The 19960-nt window shown below is 41.8% G+C and overlaps 2 protein-coding genes across 3 annotated transcripts; one reads left to right on the top strand and one right to left on the bottom strand.

Moving 5' to 3' along the window:
* Positions 1–483: 483 nt before the first annotated feature.
* On the bottom strand, positions 484–4894 carry nelfe (negative elongation factor complex member E). Of its 2 annotated transcripts, XM_018702609.2 has the most exons (11): positions 4756–4894; positions 4399–4484; positions 4078–4147; positions 3487–3632; positions 3152–3226; positions 2871–2908; positions 2474–2769; positions 2221–2365; positions 2009–2063; positions 901–1003; positions 484–793 (listed from the first exon to the last, which is right to left on the bottom strand). In XM_018702609.2, exons 2-11 carry the CDS (start codon positions 4471–4473, stop codon positions 720–722), a joined length of 1077 nt encoding a protein of 358 aa, XP_018558125.1. In that variant the 5' UTR covers positions 4474–4484; positions 4756–4894; the 3' UTR covers positions 484–719. The 2 variants fall into 2 exon arrangements, with proteins under 2 accessions (XP_018558125.1, XP_018558126.1); XM_018702610.2 differs by lacking the exon at positions 4756–4894 and having other exon boundaries at positions 4078–4172; positions 4399–4467.
* A 92-nt stretch (positions 4895–4986) lies between these two features.
* skic2 (SKI2 subunit of superkiller complex) lies at positions 4987–19829 on the top strand. The gene is given in 30 exon segments (XM_018702605.2): positions 4987–5085; positions 5467–5585; positions 5907–6028; positions 6268–6385; positions 6681–6795; positions 6921–6995; positions 7094–7147; positions 7240–7403; positions 8264–8419; positions 8621–8766; positions 9619–9765; positions 9859–9943; positions 10048–10154; positions 10318–10464; positions 10580–10676; positions 10761–10973; positions 11403–11513; positions 11677–11788; positions 11933–12051; positions 13016–13147; positions 13431–13568; positions 13656–13760; positions 14002–14137; positions 14352–14478; positions 15643–15853; positions 16808–16840; positions 16842–16919; positions 17373–17591; positions 18176–18316; positions 19327–19829. Coding segments are annotated over 30 exon segments (3741 nt in total). The 5' UTR covers positions 4987–5072; the 3' UTR covers positions 19528–19829.
* Positions 19830–19960: the final 131 nt, after the last annotated feature.

The following is a 19960-nucleotide window of genomic DNA, read 5'->3' as shown; positions in this document are numbered from 1 at the left end:
GTTTCTTTATGCTCAGTAGTATTTGTTGCTTGATATGACATGCAAATTTGACAAGACAACAAAGATGACAACAGGACATCAGCATACATATTTAGATTTTTCAGCTTTCTGGATGCTTATTTATCATTTCAGAGTGAGAGTGAGTGCTGTCTTTTGTTATACAGTAAAATAAACCAATTGTCTCCATGGTTCAGTTTTTATACTTAAATGAACACAACATCAATGCTCGGGTCTCAGGAGGTTAAAATGTTGCCTGATTAGACCTTTTTTCAGACTGTGCTCATTTGTGTTTCACCTGTGGGAGTGTATATCTACCCTGTTCTGATCAAAATACTGTGCTGTGCCCATACTGCCTGTGGTTATTACAGCAGTCACAGTAGCTATAATTTTGACTACAATGTATTAGCAACTTATCAACCTGATAACAGATATAATTCCCATTTTGACTGTGTCTTATCAATTCAAAACTAATCTCAGTCAAGGTAACATTGTATGGATACTATTTATTAAGCTCCACAAAACAGTAGCTTTAGTTTCATGAGCAAAGCTGCCACACACAGCATCACATACCAAACATGTGAACTACAGTTATCAGTTAACTAAAAAACAAAATGATTTGTTTATCTTGCATTACAGACACTTAAAGCAGCCGGGCAATGGTTCATTAAAACAAAAAACGCGAAAAGCTCTATGCCGAAATACAAAAAATGTTTTTTCCATCAGAGGAAATCTTCAGTGTACACGACCTGGTTCCTCTTGTCCCGGTAGGAGCCTTTAGTGCTATTCTGCACAGCTGTGAGAGGAGAGGAGAGACAGCGATGAAATTAATCCACGCTGTGCGGACACACACGGAGAGAGTCTGATCAGTGTCTAAACAAACAATAACAGTGCCGTGTTTACCCAGTGAAGCCCACACAGATTTGCCGGTGGCAGCATCCAGCATGGGCTGCTTCCTGGCGATGCTGACTTTGATGTGAACGTCTCCAACCGTGCTTCCGTTCAGCTGTGAGACGAAAACACAGCGAGGTGAACTTTGTATTCGTGAGCATGGCTTCCTCAAAAGCACAGTGTGTCCTCTAGCAAACTAACAGAATGGCTGCATTTCATTATTATTGATTTATCAGACATTTTAAATATAACAACAAAAATTGACTTAAACATGGAAGTTCATTATTGTACAGTTGACAAAACAATCTAATTAATTATAGTTTATTAAAAATAACTTTTGATCCAGTGTGTCCTGGAGACCTAAACTCATGAATGTGTAACACCGTAATATTTACATTAGAATACTAATAAAGACAAAATATTTATTAATCAGTAAATAATCTTAAATCACAAACCTTATTTTACATTTATGTTAATGACTGCATTCACAACCATAAAGGAGAAACTCTGTGGGTGTTAAATATTTGGTGGAAAAAAAAAAAGCACTCATACAAATAAAAGTTGGAGCCACTCTGTGTCAGTGCCCATAGATTAAAGGGGAGGGGGGGTGCAGTGACTCACACTGTAAACAGGGTACAGTTTTTATATTTTGAAGATGGGGGGGTTATATCATTATTTCTATTTACATGTTTAATGTCTTTGTGTATGTGATACAGAGCACTGTAATCTGAGGGATTAATAAAATATTTCTGATTCTGATTCACACTTAAAGGACACCTAAGGCAAATCCTTAAAGGATTAGCAGTAAAGATGATGGATGGATACTTAGGCTTCCCTGACAGAAATACAATGGAATGAATATCTGTACAACTGCACTGTGCTACTTCTGTAAATTTTCTTAATGTTTTACTACAAAGATGAAATGAGATTAAGCTGAAATACTTAATGCTGTAACATTTACTGATTCAATGTTTGGCTGACTTCCTGTTCTACTCTGTTTTAAATTTCTTTGCTGAATCCTTTTTTGATTGTTGCTTTGTTTTGAAACATGCTACATTATTTCCAGAGAAGAATATTAGAAGAATTATTGTCATTTTCTCTGATACTAAATGGCACCAACCTCAGCTACAGCCTGGTCTGCAGACTCCATCTTTTCAAATGTGATAAATGCACAACTAGACAGAGAAACAGGAAACATAAATCAGAGTTGCATTAAAGATTAGGAGAGAATAGTGTCTTACATAATCACATTGGTGGATTGATGTACTGTTATATAGACAATCAGAACAGCAGGCAATATGTGCAACACAGCTCTGTTTAATGGGTCCATACTTGCGTGGGTTGTCCATGGAGAGGTCGATGATGTTTCCATGTTGAGAGAAGGCAGAGCGCAGGCTGTCTTCGACAAGCCCGGTGCCGTAAACATACACTGTGTTCCCCTTTCGCACTCCTCTCCGCTCTGGGTACGAGTCTGACCCTGAGGAGAAACACATGGGAGACAATAAAACATCATTTCTCTGGCTTCTCTATTATGGCCACCTTCTTGTATAATCGCCTTGTATGAAAACAGGAAATGGTTGCTCACGTCTAAACGGTCCATCTCTGTCTCTGTCCCGGTCCCTGTCTCGGTCTCGATCTCGATCCCTGTCCCTGCTTCGGTCTCTGTCTCTTTCTCGGTCCCGGTCCCGGTCTCTGTCCCTTCCTCTGTCTCTGTCTCTGTCTCTGTCTCTATCCCTTTCTCGGTCTCTATCTCTCTCTCTGTCCCGCTCCCTGTCCAGCTCCCGGTCGCGGTCTCGCTCTCGGTCTCTGTCCATGTCGCGGCTGGATGACATGCTGCCTCCTTCATCCTCATCCCGGTATCGGTCGCTTGAACTAACAAAGCTGCAGGAGCACATAGGGAAATGATGTCACACTCACAGACACTGACTGTCAGTGTATTAAACTGGTTGTCTTGCTCCATTATCATGGTTTTGGGACTTTACCTCTCGTAAAGAGATTTCCTGTGCGCTCTCTTCCCAGACTACAAGAAGAACAAATATAACATCAGAATAAACTGCACCTTTGGTTTTCTGCTCAACAGCAACATAGGGTGCTGCAGATTTTCATTTTCTGAACTTCACTCTTTAGCATGTCTTGATCCAAAAGTGATCAAAGTGCCAAAGTAGCAAGTCAATTTTGCACTACTACTTATTCTAAATAACCAGTCAATATTCTAAATTTAAAGAATTGTAATATGCTGTATCCTGTTTAATCTCCACTGTACCTCAGGTTGTTCTTCATCTGTAGAGACGCTTCTTTGGAACGGTAGGAAAGCAGGAATTGGGCCTTTCTCAGGGTCCTGTGCCAGATAAAGAGCAACAAAAAAATTTAACAACCGAACTTCTCCTCACATGTTCACTATCACAGTCTAATTGCTTTGATACCCTAAGCATTTTCCAATAAATATATATGAGCTGGACTCCATAATGTCATAACATAGTAATAATGGCAGCCACATGTACATGTTATTTCACTACCTGATTATATGTCCCTTGCTTGTAAACCCCCAAAATAACCTTGTAAATTATGGGTCATGCAGTATATTTAATCACATCCTACCTTGAGTTTAATCTCCAGCATTCGAGAGCGTTTAAAGCCCGAGTTCTTGTTCTCTGATTTGATGGCACTGATAGCTCCTGACTTGATGAGCATCTTTGCTTGCTCTGTCGCTGTAGCGGTGTCAACGACAGGCTGGTCCGACAATGCTGTGATAAAGCAGATTACGGTAGTTTCATGAGCAATTGACAAAATATGTGGTGTTTTTGATTAGGCAAAAATGTGACTTTAATGCACCTGAATATCTATACTTAACAGGGTCACCTTGAATTAGTACAAAAATATATAAATATGCAGCCATTGTCTATATTTAGTCTAATTGTAATCATGTTCATTATTGTGCTTATTCTTAACTCTTAGTTTCTTGTGTCTCAGCAGATGTCACTGTATATATTATGTACATTCAAGTGATTAGCTGCCAGTTTATTAAGTACGCTTGACTAAAACTAATGTACAATACATGCACAAAACAACTGTCAACTGAGTGTATACACTGGGGATATTTGGGGAAAATAAGAATCAACGTGTACTTTAGTTACAAAAAACAAATTCGTAAGAACACAAATTACTTTAAATTGAGTCAAATGTACTTACTCCGTTTCAAACCACTCTGGTTTGTCTGGTTGGTTGAACTCTGCTTCTTCAAGGCAAGCAGCGCCTTTTTCTTAAAAGAAAATTCCACAATAACACTTAAAAAAAAAAAAAAACATTACACACACACACACACACACACGTTTTTACGACTTATTTCAGCGTCTTCCATTGTAACGCCTTGCAAAATTACTGCTTTCATCTATAGAATAATCTCTGCGTAAATTAAATTGAATTAATTCTACACATGCCAATACAAAAATGTTTGAATGTTACACATTCACGTCTTCATTCATAGTGGCAAGTCTACATGGATCCCATTACCTTCTTCTTTAGTTTAGCATATTTCTTTTGCAGGGCCTCCTCTTCTTCCGTCAGTGAACTTGGAAACACCACCATGATGGCAACCGCTACAATACAGACAGCTACATTAACAAATTAATGCTGTTTATTTTAACATTAATTCAGTAATAAAATCGTTTATTTACTTTCAGCTCGTTCACCGCTGCTAGCCCAGGTAAGCTAATTAGGTCGCTAACCAGAAACCAAACCTCCACCAGCTTCAAACGCAGCCGATTCAGACCACAGAAAAAGTGAACTACTATCCTGTCCGAATATTAAAACATGCACGGTACCTTAAAATCACTTTTTATAACAACTTTATCTAATTAATTCACTTACCAAATTCAAACGGCGATGTGCGCCGACTTCCAAAAAAAAAACACCGACGCGGAAATATGACGTTACAGCTGCTGATGACTTTTTTTGGCAAAAAAATACACAAACACAGAAAATGATATTCCTTAGGAGTATAACAGTTAACTATATATTTTATATAGCTTTGTAAAAAGAAGGTGACACCTTTACAGTTTCTTTTTGATTTTATGTTTTTCTATTTTTCTTGCGAACAACTTCCGCTTGTCACTTTTGGCAACTTCCGGGGCGACATCAGTTTCACAGTTAAAGGCAACTTTTAGCTTGTAGCTGCGAGTGGGGACATGGACAGAATAAGTAAGATGTTGTTCATTAAATATCAGGCTAGCTTGTTTAACATTTTTATATCTGTATAAAATGGAGGAGCGTTTTATGCTGCCTTCATGCATCGCTGGTGTAAGTTGTGTGGTGGTGATGTGGCTAGTTGTGTAGCCAGATAGCTGTCAATCAGGGCTCCATTCAGCCTCATGACTTTTAGATTTAATATTTGACTAATTAAACAGCGGCAGTTCTAATATCTGTCCAGTGTCTCTTGAAAACATACAGACGAATAAAGAGTTAAGTTAGCGTTACAGCTCGTGAGGTGCATCCTCCTGGCTGCACCCTGCTTGCATGGATGTGGACCAGCCTTGTGTTATTTTTAGTCTATTCATGCTCTGTGTGTTGTTGCTGTTGCAGATGTGCCCCCTGCGGGCCCCATGGACCTGCCGTTGTCCCTGCTGGAGATGGGGTGCTCTGGCAGGTTTGAGCTCATCACACACCCTATTCCCAACCAGCCTCTACCTCCACACAGCACGGTCAGTGAGGAGCAGGATGACTGTGTACATTTACTCATTTGTGTAAATGAAACCGAAACTGAATTTGAGTGACATGACTTCCAGTTAAGGTTTACTTGCAAAATCTGCTCTAAGAATTTAAAGTGACCAATACAGTTGAATTCCATTATTTTTCTTGTATTAGTAGATAGCTGACAGAAATCACTGGGGAAAACAGAGGAGAATTACATGCAATTAAGGAACTGAACTGATGTTTTGCTTACATGTCATGTCTATTTGACTGCTGGCATCATGAGCTTGCCTGGAGTTACTGAGTGTCTGATCTTATCTGTTCCTTCACAGCTCCCCCATGGGCTTCCTCCCACCAGCCTGAACCTGGAGACAGAAGTAGAAAAACGGTTTTTACAGGACCCTGCCTGGCTGCCTATACATGACACAGACTTTGCCTTCCAGAAGTTTCTCAAGTACATACACCTTGTCTTATTTATTGTTTTTTATAAAATCATAAAGATAAATTATTAATTATCTGCCTGTTTAAAAACTCTAAAATGTTGCCTGCAGATTAAATTAATCAGGGTGGTCGGTATACAGATCAAAAATTAGAAAAACATAACAACAAGAGATTATAATTATTGAGCTGAATTACAGTATTAAGCACATATATCTGAAGAGGATGTAACTGTTATGTTGTCGTCTTCAACAGGGTGACTCAGAGAGAGTGTAATGTCAACTCTCTCCTCAACTGCACTCAGTCCCCGCTTCACTCTGGTCTGTCTGTGGTCAGAGATCCAACCACAGGGATGCTGCTGGACTTCACAGAGGTATCTCATAAACACATCAGCCCTCTCTTACCACTGTACTGTTATTATTTCAGTTGGTTAACAGGCATTAAGCATCTAAAGCTGAAATGATTAGTCAGTTACAGAATACTGAGTAACTGTAAAAACTGCTATAGCAATTAAATGATCAAGATGCTGTGGTATAACTGTTCCCTTGGTGCATATTGAAGAATCCATCAATGTGAGTTGAAGATAAAGAGCCCATTGTGTTTCTCTAATCAAAGTAAAGGTCGATTCAGCTGCTTTAGTTCCTGTTCTCTCTGCAATTCACCTTTAGGTCCCACTGGAGAACACCGGCCTCTCAGCAAAAAACTCACTGTCATTACAACGACAACCTGGGCCTCCTTCAGAGAGCCTTCGAGGAAGCAACACCAACTACCCCTTCCTCCCCGGTGAGATGGATTCATACAAAGCATTTTCTGTTCAGTAATTTACATTTTCTTTCTTCAGTAGAGGTTTATACATATGAGGAGTTTACACTGTGGTCTCATATTTGTTATAATCATGGTCTTTACAGGAGGAATGGAGGAGCTCACACTGGACCAAATCAAGAAGAAATCAGAGCTGGAGGAAGACATAGACTTTGAGAAAGGTGATTTTTAAATCTTAACACAGCATTGTAAAATAATATCAAGACTTTTGTTGTTATTTCACATCTTTATGGTTGTATTTATTATTTTCCCCATATAGATTTGCTCAGAGTCCCACCTGGTCTTAAAGCTGGGATGGACTTCACTGACAAAGGTTAGATATCATGTTGCCCTGTTTTAAAAAATCCTACAAGGATTAAAAGATGATTCGTTAATTGTTTCTTTTTTTTAATTTGTGTCTTGAAGATGCCACAGTGGCAAAGCCAGAGGTCAATCTCATGTCCCTCCTGTCCTCATTTGATGACATCATCAACTTACAACCTGAGGCAGAGGAGAAGGAGGAAAGCAAAGGAGGTGAAGAAGCTCCCAAACTACCCAGGTCAAACAGCCTTGAAGATTTGGGCATCAAGGTATTTCAGTTAAAATCTGCTATAGTGCATTGCGTCACCAACATTTAAATCCTTGACTGTGAATGCTCTAATTTCTCATTTTAGATGTGAAATATTTGTCATTTGAACATGGTATCAAAGTAGAAATGTGCCAGGCTTTGAACATAAATATATCAGGTTTGATAGATGTTTTACTGGTGATTGAGTATTCGTATTCTAGTGTTACACAATAACTAACAAATCAAGTCAATGACATCCCAGCAACTCCCATGTTCCCCTCGGTAAAATTGCTGTTTTGTTTTTCAGTGGGGTCTGGTAGCAATATACAGCGATGCTGGTGGTCTTACTCAATACTGCACCAATTCCAAAGATTTCTGTCCCTCTCAATCATTTACACCACAGAGAAACATGCGGAAAATAACACCCAGATTCAAATATACCAGTTGTCGTTTAATAACATAGTCTGTACAATTAAAAACATTAAAAAGAACATATGATTGTTCAGAAATAATATATCTTTTCATCATGCTAATACAGAATCCTGCTTAGAAACTGTGTGGATTAATTATAAATATTAAGGTGTTTACAGTGTACAGTGCTCTATTGTTTGTTTGAAATCACTGTGTATATAAATGTGTATTACTGGATATTTGCATTATAGGAATCACTAACATAAAGTAACATAAAGAAATATGTTATTATTAATGTAATGAAGTGTTTCAGTGTGGATAATATGCCAACTGGTTAATTTTGCAAACTGAAATGAATCCCAATATAACGCAGCCCTGCCTTTTTTGAGTACAACCTAAATTCCAAGTGTGTTGTTGCCTCCAGCCAAATATCAACTTTACTGACAGCTGGTTTTCTTTATCTGTCTTCAGGATGCTGTGTCATCCTCCGCTCCCTCAGAGAAAGGAAAAGATGAGAAATCAAAGCCAAAAGAGAACCCAGAGGAAAATAAGAAATGGGCCATCCCTGTTAACATAACTTCACCTTGCGACGATTTCTATAAACGCATCCCCAACCCAGCTTTCAAGGTGGGTGTCCTAGTAATCATCCAGTTAGCCTAAAATATGACATCTGTCTGTGGCTCTGTTTATATACTGAACATCCCCAAGCTTCCTTCCCACCTCCTCATTTATCGTCTCTTTATGTTTCTATCCATGTGTGATGAATCATTAAAACCACTTTGCATTGTGGCTGAGAAAGATCTGTTTCTCTGCCTTCCTCTGCTCCAGTGGCCGTTTGAGTTGGATGTGTTCCAGAAACAGGCTGTGCTGAGGCTGGAGGCTCACGACTCTGTGTTTGTAGCCGCACACACATCAGCTGGCAAAACAGTGGTGGCCGAGTATGCCATCGCTCTCTCACAGAAACACATGACAAGGTGTGTATTTGTTGGTACAAATTAATTTCTTCTGCTCTCGCTGTGTAGGTGCACAGCTATGCAGCGAGTTGATAAAGGTTGAACACAGCAGTAGGCCTTAGAAGTTTTTACGGGAAGCATTGTGAGACTGAAAATGGTATTGGATAAAACACAATAAATTCAATAAGAACCTGATGTGATAACATAAACAAGAGTTACACCAAAGGCTAAGCTAATTTAAAAGTTACATTATCCCATATGCCACCTGTAAAGAGTAAAAAAAACATGTGGCCTTTAGCAGAGCTGAAAATTAACAGTTACTTAGATTGTTGTATTAGCAACATATTAGCCTCAAACAGCTAGCATAATGGCTAGATTGATTAGCAGCAAAACAAATCTAAGAAATCCACATTCACAAAACAGCCACTCTAAAGAGACTACCAATAATATACCAAACAAAAACATTTGGAGAGATAAAATTCCAACTTTTTTTCATCTTCACTTGGTCACATATCAAATATGGACAAAACAAAATGGCAGATGTAGCAGTGTCAGTTAAACTGTAACTGCTATGGAACTCTGCCAGTTGGCTATAGCAACAGAATGTTCAACTGAAACCAGCTGCTGGTGGCAGAACACTTCACTGCCTTTTTACTTTATAGTGCACTATTTACTGTCCTCCATTTTAGTTGAGTGTCTGCATTCTGAATGTAAATGTAGAAAATGTTCTCTGGTTCTTTAGCATATCTGAAAACTTGAAAATGGACTAATCACAAAAATTATATTTTTAGGTGATAGTGGCATACATTTGAATCACTAGTGAACTTTTTCATATTGTATGCTGAATCTGCCTCTGATTGTGTTTTCTGATAGGACCATCTACACATCCCCTATTAAAGCTCTGTCCAATCAGAAGTTCAGAGACTTTAAGAACACCTTTGGAGATGTCGGACTCCTGACGGGCGACGTCCAGCTCAGTCCTGAATCTTCATGTCTCATCATGACCACTGAGATCCTCAGGTACTTGTGGTGATTTATACCAAATATTAGAGTTATGTTTGTAACAAAGATGGATGATGATGATGGAACATGGCTCCCTCTCTCCCCTCTCAGGTCTATGCTTTACAACGGCTCGGAGGTCATCAGAGACTTGGAGTGGGTGATCTTTGACGAGGTTCACTACATCAATGATGCCGAGGTCAGGGACAGTCCCAGCTGCTTCTCCTCAGCCATCTTGTTTATTGTTGGAGTCTCAAATAATGATTTTCCTCCCCTCTTTTCCCTTGTATTATTGTTTCTCAGAGAGGCGTTGTGTGGGAGGAGGTTTTGATTATGCTTCCTGATCACGTCAGCATCATTCTCCTCAGCGCCACGGTGCCAAATGCTCTGGAGTTCAGCGAGTGGATCGGGTAGGCCCAGTGTTCACTTGGACTCAAAGATAAACTGATTAGATTTTCGTGGTCAAAGATCGAAGGTTACAAAACTGATAAAAAATTAAAAAACAAGCTCCTAATGTTGATTCCCTTTTTTGTATCTGTGATCATTTCTCTTTCTCCTCTCTAAAACTTTTAGTCGTATTAAGAAGAGGCATATTTACGTGATCAGCACAATGAAGAGACCTGTGCCTTTGGAGCATTATCTGTACACTGGAAACAGCACCAAGACTCAGAAGGAGATGTTCCTGCTAGTGGATGCTGCAGGCAACTTCCTCACTAAAGGGTAAAACTTTGTTCTCATCTGAAGCTGTGTGGCACTTCAGTGGATGGTTGTTATTTTAGTCACGGAGGAAAACATTAAAGGTACTTGTCATGACAGGAATGTGTTTGTTTTTCAGATACTATGCAGCTGTCGATGCCAAGAAGGAGCGAACCAGCAAACACGCCCAGTCATTTGGCACAAAGAATACTTCTCAAAACACTTCAGCTAGTCAGGTAACTGACTTCCTTTTATTTACTGTCACTTCACCACTTTTTTTTTTCCTAACAACATCCTCATGTGTCTTTTTTATATTCCAGGATCGAGCGGTGTGGCTCACCCTCCTGCACTTCCTGTTCCAGCGGCAGCAGACCCCGGTGGTCGCGTTCACCTTCTCTCGGACGCGCTGCGACGAGAACGCCCGCTCGCTGGACTCCATGGACCTGACCACGTCCATAGAGAAGGCAGAGATCCACTCTTTCTTCCAGAAGAGCCTGAGTCGCCTCCGAGGGGGAGACCGACAGCTGCCTCAGGTAAAGAACGGTCGGCTTAGCCCCTGAGATTTTCTCTGCTCAGGCTTTTACTACAGGCACCATCCTGAAGTGATGATGAATTTAGAGGGAGATACCAGAGCAGTTGTTGGCAGCAGTGCACCCACAGGGTTGTTTTGGGGCTGACATCCATTAAAAGTTGAAATGTCAATATTAAAAAACTGATCCATGTTAAACCACAGCAAGAATAAAACAACAAATAACACAAGTACCGATAAAACATGCATGTGTTCAAAATACATTAAAAACATCAGAGCACATAAAAAAAGCCGCAGCCTATCAATTTACAGTCATAAGTTGATAGGCTTTTAATTATATTTTAATGTCACACTTTCTTACTAAGATCGCAGCTGTCAGATGTATGTACATAGACCACAATATGTGACACTAACACTTCAAAATGTCGTTCAGATCTTGCTCATGAGGGACCTGTTGAAGAGGGGGATAGCAGTCCATCACAGCGGGATCCTGCCGATACTGAAGGAGGTCATTGAGATGCTCTTCTCACGAGGCCTCGTGAAGGTGAGTCAGACAGGCTCATTAAAACAACAGTAAGATAGTGAGAGGCATTAAGCGGAAATGATTAGCTTTACATCTATCTGCTACTTCAACTTTAAATCTGTAAATGCACGTTGGCCCAGACGTGGTTAAAACTCCTCTTCTGCACCATCCCGTCTTCTCCCAGGTGCTGTTTGCCACTGAGACGTTTGCAATGGGAGTGAACATGCCTGCCAGGACTGTGGTGTTCGACAGCATCAGGAAACACGACGGGACCGGCTTCAGAAATCTGCTGCCAGGTTCGATGCTCCGCGTTTCCTCTCTTTCATATGAACCGACATTTATTATTCTCTTTCATCTCTGAGGATGAATCAGAGCAGAGGAAAACAACGGCATTTTGACATCTCTTTTATGTTTTTTTTTTTTGTTTTTTTTTTTTGAAGGTGAATATATTCAGATGGCGGGCAGAGCGGGGAGGAGAGGACTGGACGCCACAGGCACCGTCATTATTCTGTGCAAAGCTGGCGTTCATGAGATGGCAGATCTGCACGTCATGATGCTGGTGAGGACCTCAGTGTTTCAACTATAACATCTGCCTGCCACATGGGTTTATATATGAGTCAGTTTCTCCTGGTCACCATTTCTTCATATGGATACTCTCCTAAAGCAGCACTCAGCCTCTTGTTTATCTGGCTGTGTTTTCAAGGAAGGTGTTGCACAATGGGTTATTCATTTAACGTTTAATTACACAGTCGCGTGGGCTATTTTAACTTGCTCCCCCTCTGTGGCAGTTTGGAGAGGATTTCAGAAATAAACCTCCTTTGTCTCTGATAGGAGTTTTAACCTCTCTGCAAAATGTACAAGAGTCAGCGTCTTCTCTGCAGCTAATGTAAAGTTATTTTGTCTAGCAGTCTTTTCTAACAGAATGTATGTACTTTGGCAAACGTGACACCAACATAAATACAAGTTTTTAGCTCATCAGGCCAGCAGGAAAAATTTAAAAACATTTTCCAGCTTAAAAATCTGTCTGGTTTATTAATAGTTGATCCTGCATATGTCGTCCTGCTGTCTAAATATTCAATAGCAAACCAAATCTGCAGCTGAAAATAGCCAGAAACAAATTCACTACTCACTCATGTTTGAATAAATTCAGCTAAAATTAAAACCCAAATTATTTAGCCTTTCTTTACAAATGAAAGTATGTATTTCTGATCCATTTACATCTTAAATAGGAACCAGTTGGCCCACGGCTGAGAGCCACAGGCTAGAGAGGTCTGAAAGCTTTGAAAGATGAACTAATGCATTGTCGCTTTTGGACTTTGAATAACAATAATTTTTTGATAATGACAAAAATCTACAATATCACCAAGCTTATCCTTTAACTCCCTGTTGCTGGACTGATGCCGCTCAGCTATAAATGAAACAGATCTGTCGTGCTTCCTGTGTTATACCAATAAATAATAGATTAAAGTCGCAGCAACATATTGGAAAATCACTGGCATCGTCATCCTCTTTGTCTGATCCAGGGTAAGCCTACCATCCTCCAGTCCCAGTTCAGACTGACCTACACTATGATCCTAAACCTGCTGCGAGTCGAAGCTCTCCGTGTAACCGACATGATGAGGAGGAGCTTCTCTGAAAGCCACAGAGACACTCAGGTAACACACACCAACAGAACGGAAATGATTCTAGCTGCTGTACTGTGTCAAATGAAGTTAAGTAAACCACAAAGAAACAATAAAGGCAGTTAATAAGGGCTCAGACTGGAAAAGAAGGAATAGAAAGCAAGATTTCTGTTCCAGCTACAGCCTCTCTTCCTGTCCTCCTCCTCATCTCTCTCACATTGTCTCTGAGTCATGACAACTGACAAACGTGTTATAAAAGCCTTCCATTTCCTTCCCTCTTCTTCTCTTCCTCCTCCTCCTCTTCGTCCTGCTGCAGGCCCAAGAGAAGAGGATCAGCCAGCTGAAGCAGACCTTGTCCTCTCTGCCTCCTCTGGACACAGAGGGCCAGCTATCCGACCTGATGCCTTACTACCGCACGGTGACGGAGCTACGAACCACCACCGATGCCCTCCAGGTGCACAGACGGGCGCAACAATAACGCACAAACTCATACAGCTTTTAACTGCTGCTTGTTTATCTTCTGCGTTTCCTCTGGTTTCAGCGCGCTATTCTGGAGTCTGTGAACGGGCTGAAGGCTCTGTCCATGGGTCGAGTTGTGGTGGTTAACAACAAACAGCATCTCAACGCCCTGGGAGTTATCCTACAGGTAGGTGTGTGTGTTTCATGGTGGCTTTAGCAGCTGCAGCAGCAGGTGATGACATCTAAAATCCAACAAATTCTTCAAGCTTGACTAACTGGCTAACACACTAGGACACTCACACAGAACAGAAGCCAAGGTGAGGTAAACCCAGGATTGTCTCACTTTGAGCCGCTGTTTTGCATCATTGTACCACTGTGTATTCCTGTGTTTCCACCTCGGTCATCTGTCTTGTCTTCTCTCTGTTCAGGTGTCCAATGACTCAGTGAACCGCACCTTCACAGCTCTCATCATCTGCGAGAAAGGCAATGAGGAAGGAGGGGGGAAAAGCAACGACAGCGCCGCTTTCCCCCACCTCTACAACACAGCTCTCTTCATACCCGAAGGTTGGTCGACGGACGACCAGCTGAACATATCTGCACCTCTACACACACTCTGGTTTCTTCGCATTAACACAGAATTTCATTTCTACCCCCATGTTTCCCACGCATTCACTAAAACCGCCCACACTTAAATTTCCTGAAGCTTCCACAGAGTAATTTGCAATCAGAGCAACAGTAGATTTTAATAAATACATTTTTCTCCTGTTGCTTTCTTCAGGTCCTTGCAGCCACACGGTACAGAAGCTGAAACTTCAGGACATCTCAGCCATCACAGTGAAAACCCTTAAAGTGATTCCCGACAGGATCATCGACAACTACAACAAGAGGCAACAACCACGATTCAGGTGTGTTTAGTTAATGTCTTTATTTAGGACAAACTAGAGGTCGCCTCTGTATTGAAACCTGTGATGTGTGGTGCCTCTCACCTCATTATTACCCCCTGAAAACAAAATTAAACTCCCCTGTATGTTGGAGAAGCTTCATTTAAAAGTCCCCTGTGGAGTTATTGACAACTTGTAGCACTAAGCAGCAGCGCTTTCGCATGTATATGCCACGATTCACATCCTGCCCGTGCTGCTGCGCTGACTGACAGCTGGTGGCTGTAAAATGGTAAGAAAGCTGGCGTGCATAAACAAAGACAGTGAAGAGGAAAACTGTGAGCTAGTAAATACAGATGTAAACAAGTTTTGTTTGCTCATAAGAAAACTTCACAGAGCACGGTCTTTAATTAAACAAACCGGTCCTTCAGCAGCCTCTATATCAGTAAAGAAAAAATATGCAAGTGCACTTGGAGTAATTTTAGAAAACAAACACATTTTCAAATATAAAGATTTTACTTTTTCACAGGATATCATGCGATGTTATTGTATAGCTGCTTTTGGATTGAGTGGTCTGACAAACTGTGTAGACATGCTCTGACACACAGTATAAAGTATTTATTATAATTTGCGTGACTCTCCCTCCTCACATCTCCTTCTGTACAGCTCCCATTTCATTGTTATGGTGGTGAGCTTGTCACGTCTCAGTGCACCATGTTATTCTTTCGTCTGCATGTTATTAGTTGTTATTGCCTTTTTATTGACTTGGTTGTTATTGCTTCATTTCTTTGGTTTGCTCTGGTTTGTATTGTCTGGATTGTATAATTCTGTTGCCTAAATTTGCTTTGGGATTAACAAAGTATCTGTGTATCTATAAATCTATGAATAATCCACAGATAAACACACACAGCTAATTCACCTGTGAGACTGTCGTAGGGTATTTTGCACAGTCAAACCTTGTGAGGATCATCTTCTGGACATAAATAAGTTTTACAGTAAAGGTTTATGTTTTTCATTTTTTTCCACCTTGTAAAAATATTTTTTGATGTCCATTATTTATATCTCAGTCCTTTAAACTGTCTTTGTATCAGACCACTCAACACTGTCACAGTTAAAAAAGAGCTCATCTTTCTTTCTTTCTCTCTCAACTCATCTCTCTCGCTGTCTCCATCACTCCATCTCGTCCTTCAGGCACGACCCTCCCGGCCAAGCCATCTCCACGGCGACCCAGGAGCTCCTGCGCCTGGCCGAGGCCAACCCCAGCGGCATCGCGACCCTCGACCCAGTGAACGACCTCCAGCTGAAGAGCGTGGACGTGGTGGAGGGCTCCATGAGGCTCCGCGTGCTGCAGGAGAGCCTCAGAGACTTCAACTGCATCCACTCGCCCACTTTCGCAGAGCAGGTGCGTGTGTGTGTTTGTGTGCGTTGGTGTGTTTAATCACTGAGTCCTTGAGGAAAGCGCTCTTTTAGGTACTTTGAGGTGTTATTTATATTTTTTGAGATGCACTGAGCAGATGAATGATGAGCCAAGTGTTTCATTTCTCTGTTTGTTAATAAAGACATCAGATTCCTTTGTGCAGCAATTGCATATTTATGCGGCTAATTAACATCATACCCTTACATAAGACACTCGCTTTGCAAATTGGCCTTTGATGGCTCCTCTCATTCCTTCTTCATTCCAGCCTCAGTTTCCTTTTATCCCTCCATCATTTCTCCTCTGGTTTCACAATAATAACATCAAACTCCAGCCACAAGATTTCTGCTTTTGTGTTTGTGTATCCTGTCTTACTGGCAGCCTCGTTCAGGAGATAAGATGGGAGAATCGGAGCCGACTCCTTCTATAATTACCCATATAGGCTCATGGCTGCAGCTCATCGCTGTCTCACAGGCACAGCGTGTCATTTGAGCCATCTCACCAACACACACACACACACACACACACACAGTGATACAAGTGCTCTCATTACTTAGTAAGATAACAAGCTCTTACTTGCAGTATCACTGTCTCCTCTCATTGCTGTAGATTCACACTTCCTTGTGCAGCACTGTGGGTATTGGAAAGCGTTGGTTAATGCAGAACGCTCAATGATTCAAGCTGTTAGTATACAGTAATTGGCCTCTGTGGGTTTATGTAACATTCACCAAGAGACTCCTCTGTGCTGTCAATGAGAGTACAATAGGAAGCATTTTCCTCTCTGCCACAATGCAGCGTTGCTCTGAAATCAGGTCAAGTGCTGCAGTGCTGCTGTTGTATACTCAAGTCTAGTGATCACTGTGTGTGTGTGTGTGTGTGTGTGTGTGTGTGTGTGTGTGTGTGTGTGTGTGTGTGTGTGTGTGTGTGTGTGTGTGTTTTCAGTTTGCCCGGGTTAAGGAGAGGATGAGTGTGCAGGAAGGAGCTGGACACACTGCTGTTCCTGGTGTCAGACCAGTCTCTGTCTCTGCTGCCTGAATACCACCAGAGGATCAAGGTTTGGATCAGACGCTGTCCTGACCTGATTTCTGTCTGGAGCGTTTTTATTTTTTAAAATAAGGTCACCTCTAGAGTTGCGGTCCATCAACAGAGAATTAATCAGCTGCTGTTGTGACAGCAACTTAACTCAGATAGTTCAGTCTGTACCAAAAGTGGTGAACTGACTGACAGACCAACATTTCCCACTAGGATGGCGAAAAACTCATTTTAAATTTGCCACTGTTTTAGCCACAAAATACTGAGAAACCGTGTCCTAGATCATCAGTGTTACAGATGTAAAAGCTGTTGTGACTTGACCATATTTTTGTTATAGAAATGTTTTTTTTTTGTTTTTCGTCAGGAATATGATTCAGTTACCTACAAACTTTTACCATTTCAAAGAGGTAATATAGTGTTTCACATACTAAACAAAGACACTAAGAAGTTTAATTTCCCTGTTGGTTTCCCTCAGGTCCTTCAGTCCCTCCAGTACGTGGACAGCAGCGGGGCAGTGCAGCTGAAAGGACGGGTGGCTTGTCAGATCAGCAGCCACGAGCTGCTGCTGACCGAGCTGCTGTTCGAGAACGTCCTGAGCCCGCTGGCGCCCGAGGAGAGCGCCGCCCTGCTGTCCTGTTTGGTCTTCACGCAGAACACGCAGGTGGAGCCGCACATTACCAACACACTACAAGAGGTGAGGAGGAGGAGGAACTGGTAGTTTCTTGCCTGTATTGCATGAAAAACACAGACATTAGAGTGACAGTGAACGTGACGTGTGTGTGGCTGACATATTGTACAGACTTTCTCTTCCACTGGTGACTCACACACACTCACACACACTCTCACATTGTATTACATTGTGCAGATTTGATGTCTAACATCCTCACCCTGCAGAGAGGACAAGAAGGGCTCCTCACCTAATTCAACCCCAGTCACTCGCTCACTTATTAATTCACTCTCTGTCAAACACGCCTGTGCTGCGTCCGAGTCGTTTTGAACTTCCCCCTGATACATGAAAGTGCTTTATGAGGGTTTAAATTAGTGATGACCCAAGTTGTGTCCTACTACCCGCCGTCCCTAAAAGAGCAGACCCATCATGGCACAGTTTGTGAAACAGATTTCCTGAGCGTAACCGACAGGGTCATCCTGTTAACATCCAAGAGGCGAGAGCGATGCGTTTAAGGGCCGCTTGTAAAAGTAAAGACTCTTTCAGGGGTAACTTACCGTCTCCCATCTGTTCCTCCTCTCGCTCTCCCCCTCTCTCTGTTTGTATTTCAGGGCATCGATCGGGTGCTGTCGGTGGCCCAGCGTATCGGAGAGCTGCAGAGGGATTGTGGGATACCACAGACGGCTGAGGAGTTTGTAGGCCAGTTCAAGTTTGGTCTGACAGAGGTGGTGTACTGCTGGGCCAGAGGCATGGTGAGGTTTAAACCCTTTGTTGCACTTGATTTTATCAAAATATTTTATGAAGAGTCCACAGGCAGGTTTGTTCAGGTCCAGCTCTGCTTCTATATTTAGATACAAACAAACATCATCACCATATACGCACTATAAAATTGCCATATAAGGCTGCCAGTTCTGCTCCATTTGTGTGTGAAGTTTCATTCACAGAAAGAGTAGAAAAAGAAGAACTTCACACTGCAGAGCTTCAAGTTCTGGTGTCAGAAATCAACAGACGAAAAGAATAACAAGTTTAGCAGACTCTGGTCGTATTAGAGGAGCCAAAACACTCGATGTTAATGTATCTGTAAATGACTTGTTTTCAGAGCAGTGCTGAAATAAAGAGTGTCCTGACGTGAAGTTAGATGCTAAAAAACAACACCTTTCTTGAGGCAAAGTGGTCCTTGACTAGTATGAGAGACAATCATGTGACAGTGATAGAGATATTAGACGAGAGGATGATACTGGACAGTGACCTGCACCGAGGCTCTTGAGCTGAGAGCTGATGGAGTGAGAGAATTTTCCAAACAGCTACTGAAACGTTTACTAAGTCGCTGCACTGAAATACACCAAAAAAAACCTTAAAGTCTCTTGTGTAAATGGGCCGGCAGAGTTGATGATAATACGGTGAGCAGAATGTTAATTTTGCATCACGTCTGCCTCTGGTATGATCCTTTAAATTAAATGAGATTAAGTCCTCATATGTCTTACTCCTAGGAGAAAATTCAGAGTATAGCAAAACAAGTGAATGCTGTAAATTCTCTTAAATCACATGTACATGCCACTAAAGAACAAATCTGTTCGTACGACTTGTTCTTGCATGAGGCCCTGTTGTTGTTGTTGTTGTTGCTGTTGTTGTTGTTGTTGTTGTTGTTGTTGTTGCTGTTGTTGCTGTGCAGAAGCATCATCTCAACATCTCTCAAACCTCCTCATCTGCATCTACACAACACCTTTCCCCCCCTCTCCTGCTTGTGTCCCCCCGTCACCAGCCGTTCGCAGAGATCGCCCTGCTCACGGACGTCCAGGAGGGAACGGTGGTCCGCTGCATCCAGCGCCTGGACGAGGTGCTGAAGGAGGTGCGTCAGGCCGCCCGCATCGTGGGAGACTCCGTCCTGGGGAGCAAGATGGAGAGGGCCTCCCTGGCCATCCGCAGGGACATCGTCTTCACCGCCTCCCTCTACACCCACTGAGAGGAGGACGGAGACGAGGGGGTGAATGTGGGAGCACGCCGAGGGTGCCTGCAGCTGAACGTTTCTTTGTGTGAGAGGTGTGAGAAAGACAGCAAGAGGGAGGTAAAGAGGTGGTGTATGTTAACATGCTTCTGCTGTATGTGCCTACAAAACATGTGGATGTTTACATGACAATTCCTGACCACAAAGAAGGGAATATTTTAACCAACAGACCAAAGTAGAGACTGTGGGAATGATCATGAAATCTGGATTGTAATTTATTGTACAGTAATAAAACCTGTATCCAAAAAAGAAAAAAGAAATGTGAAATGATGTGTGTGTGTGTTTTTTTTTTTTTCCTGAGAAATTTTGTAGAAATTGGTTGCATGCATCATCACCAGCCTGTTCTCCTGGCTTCCTGACACCCTGTAAAACATCCTGCACAGGAGAAAAA

This window comes from Lates calcarifer, linkage group LG3, assembly GCF_001640805.2.
Source record: "Lates calcarifer isolate ASB-BC8 linkage group LG3, TLL_Latcal_v3, whole genome shotgun sequence".
In the NCBI taxonomy this organism is placed as follows: Eukaryota; Metazoa; Chordata; class Actinopteri; family Centropomidae; genus Lates; species Lates calcarifer.
The sequence above is the reverse complement of the archived record's forward strand: the minus strand, read 5'-3'. Positions and strand labels throughout refer to the sequence as shown.

Excerpts from the sequence above, each read along its gene's own strand:
- nelfe (XM_018702609.2), bottom strand. The coding sequence starts at position 4,473 with ATGGTGGTGTTTCCAAGTTCACTGACGGAAGAAGAGGAGGCCCTGCAA. Across the intron at positions 2,909-3,151 it reads CAGATGAAGAACAACCTGAG|TCTGGGAAGAGAGCGCACAG; the intron begins GTACAGTGGAGA and ends TTCTTCTTGTAG. Across the intron at positions 1,004-2,008 it reads CAGACCAGGCTGTAGCTGAG|CTGAACGGAAGCACGGTTGG; the intron begins GTTGGTGCCATT and ends TTCGTCTCACAG.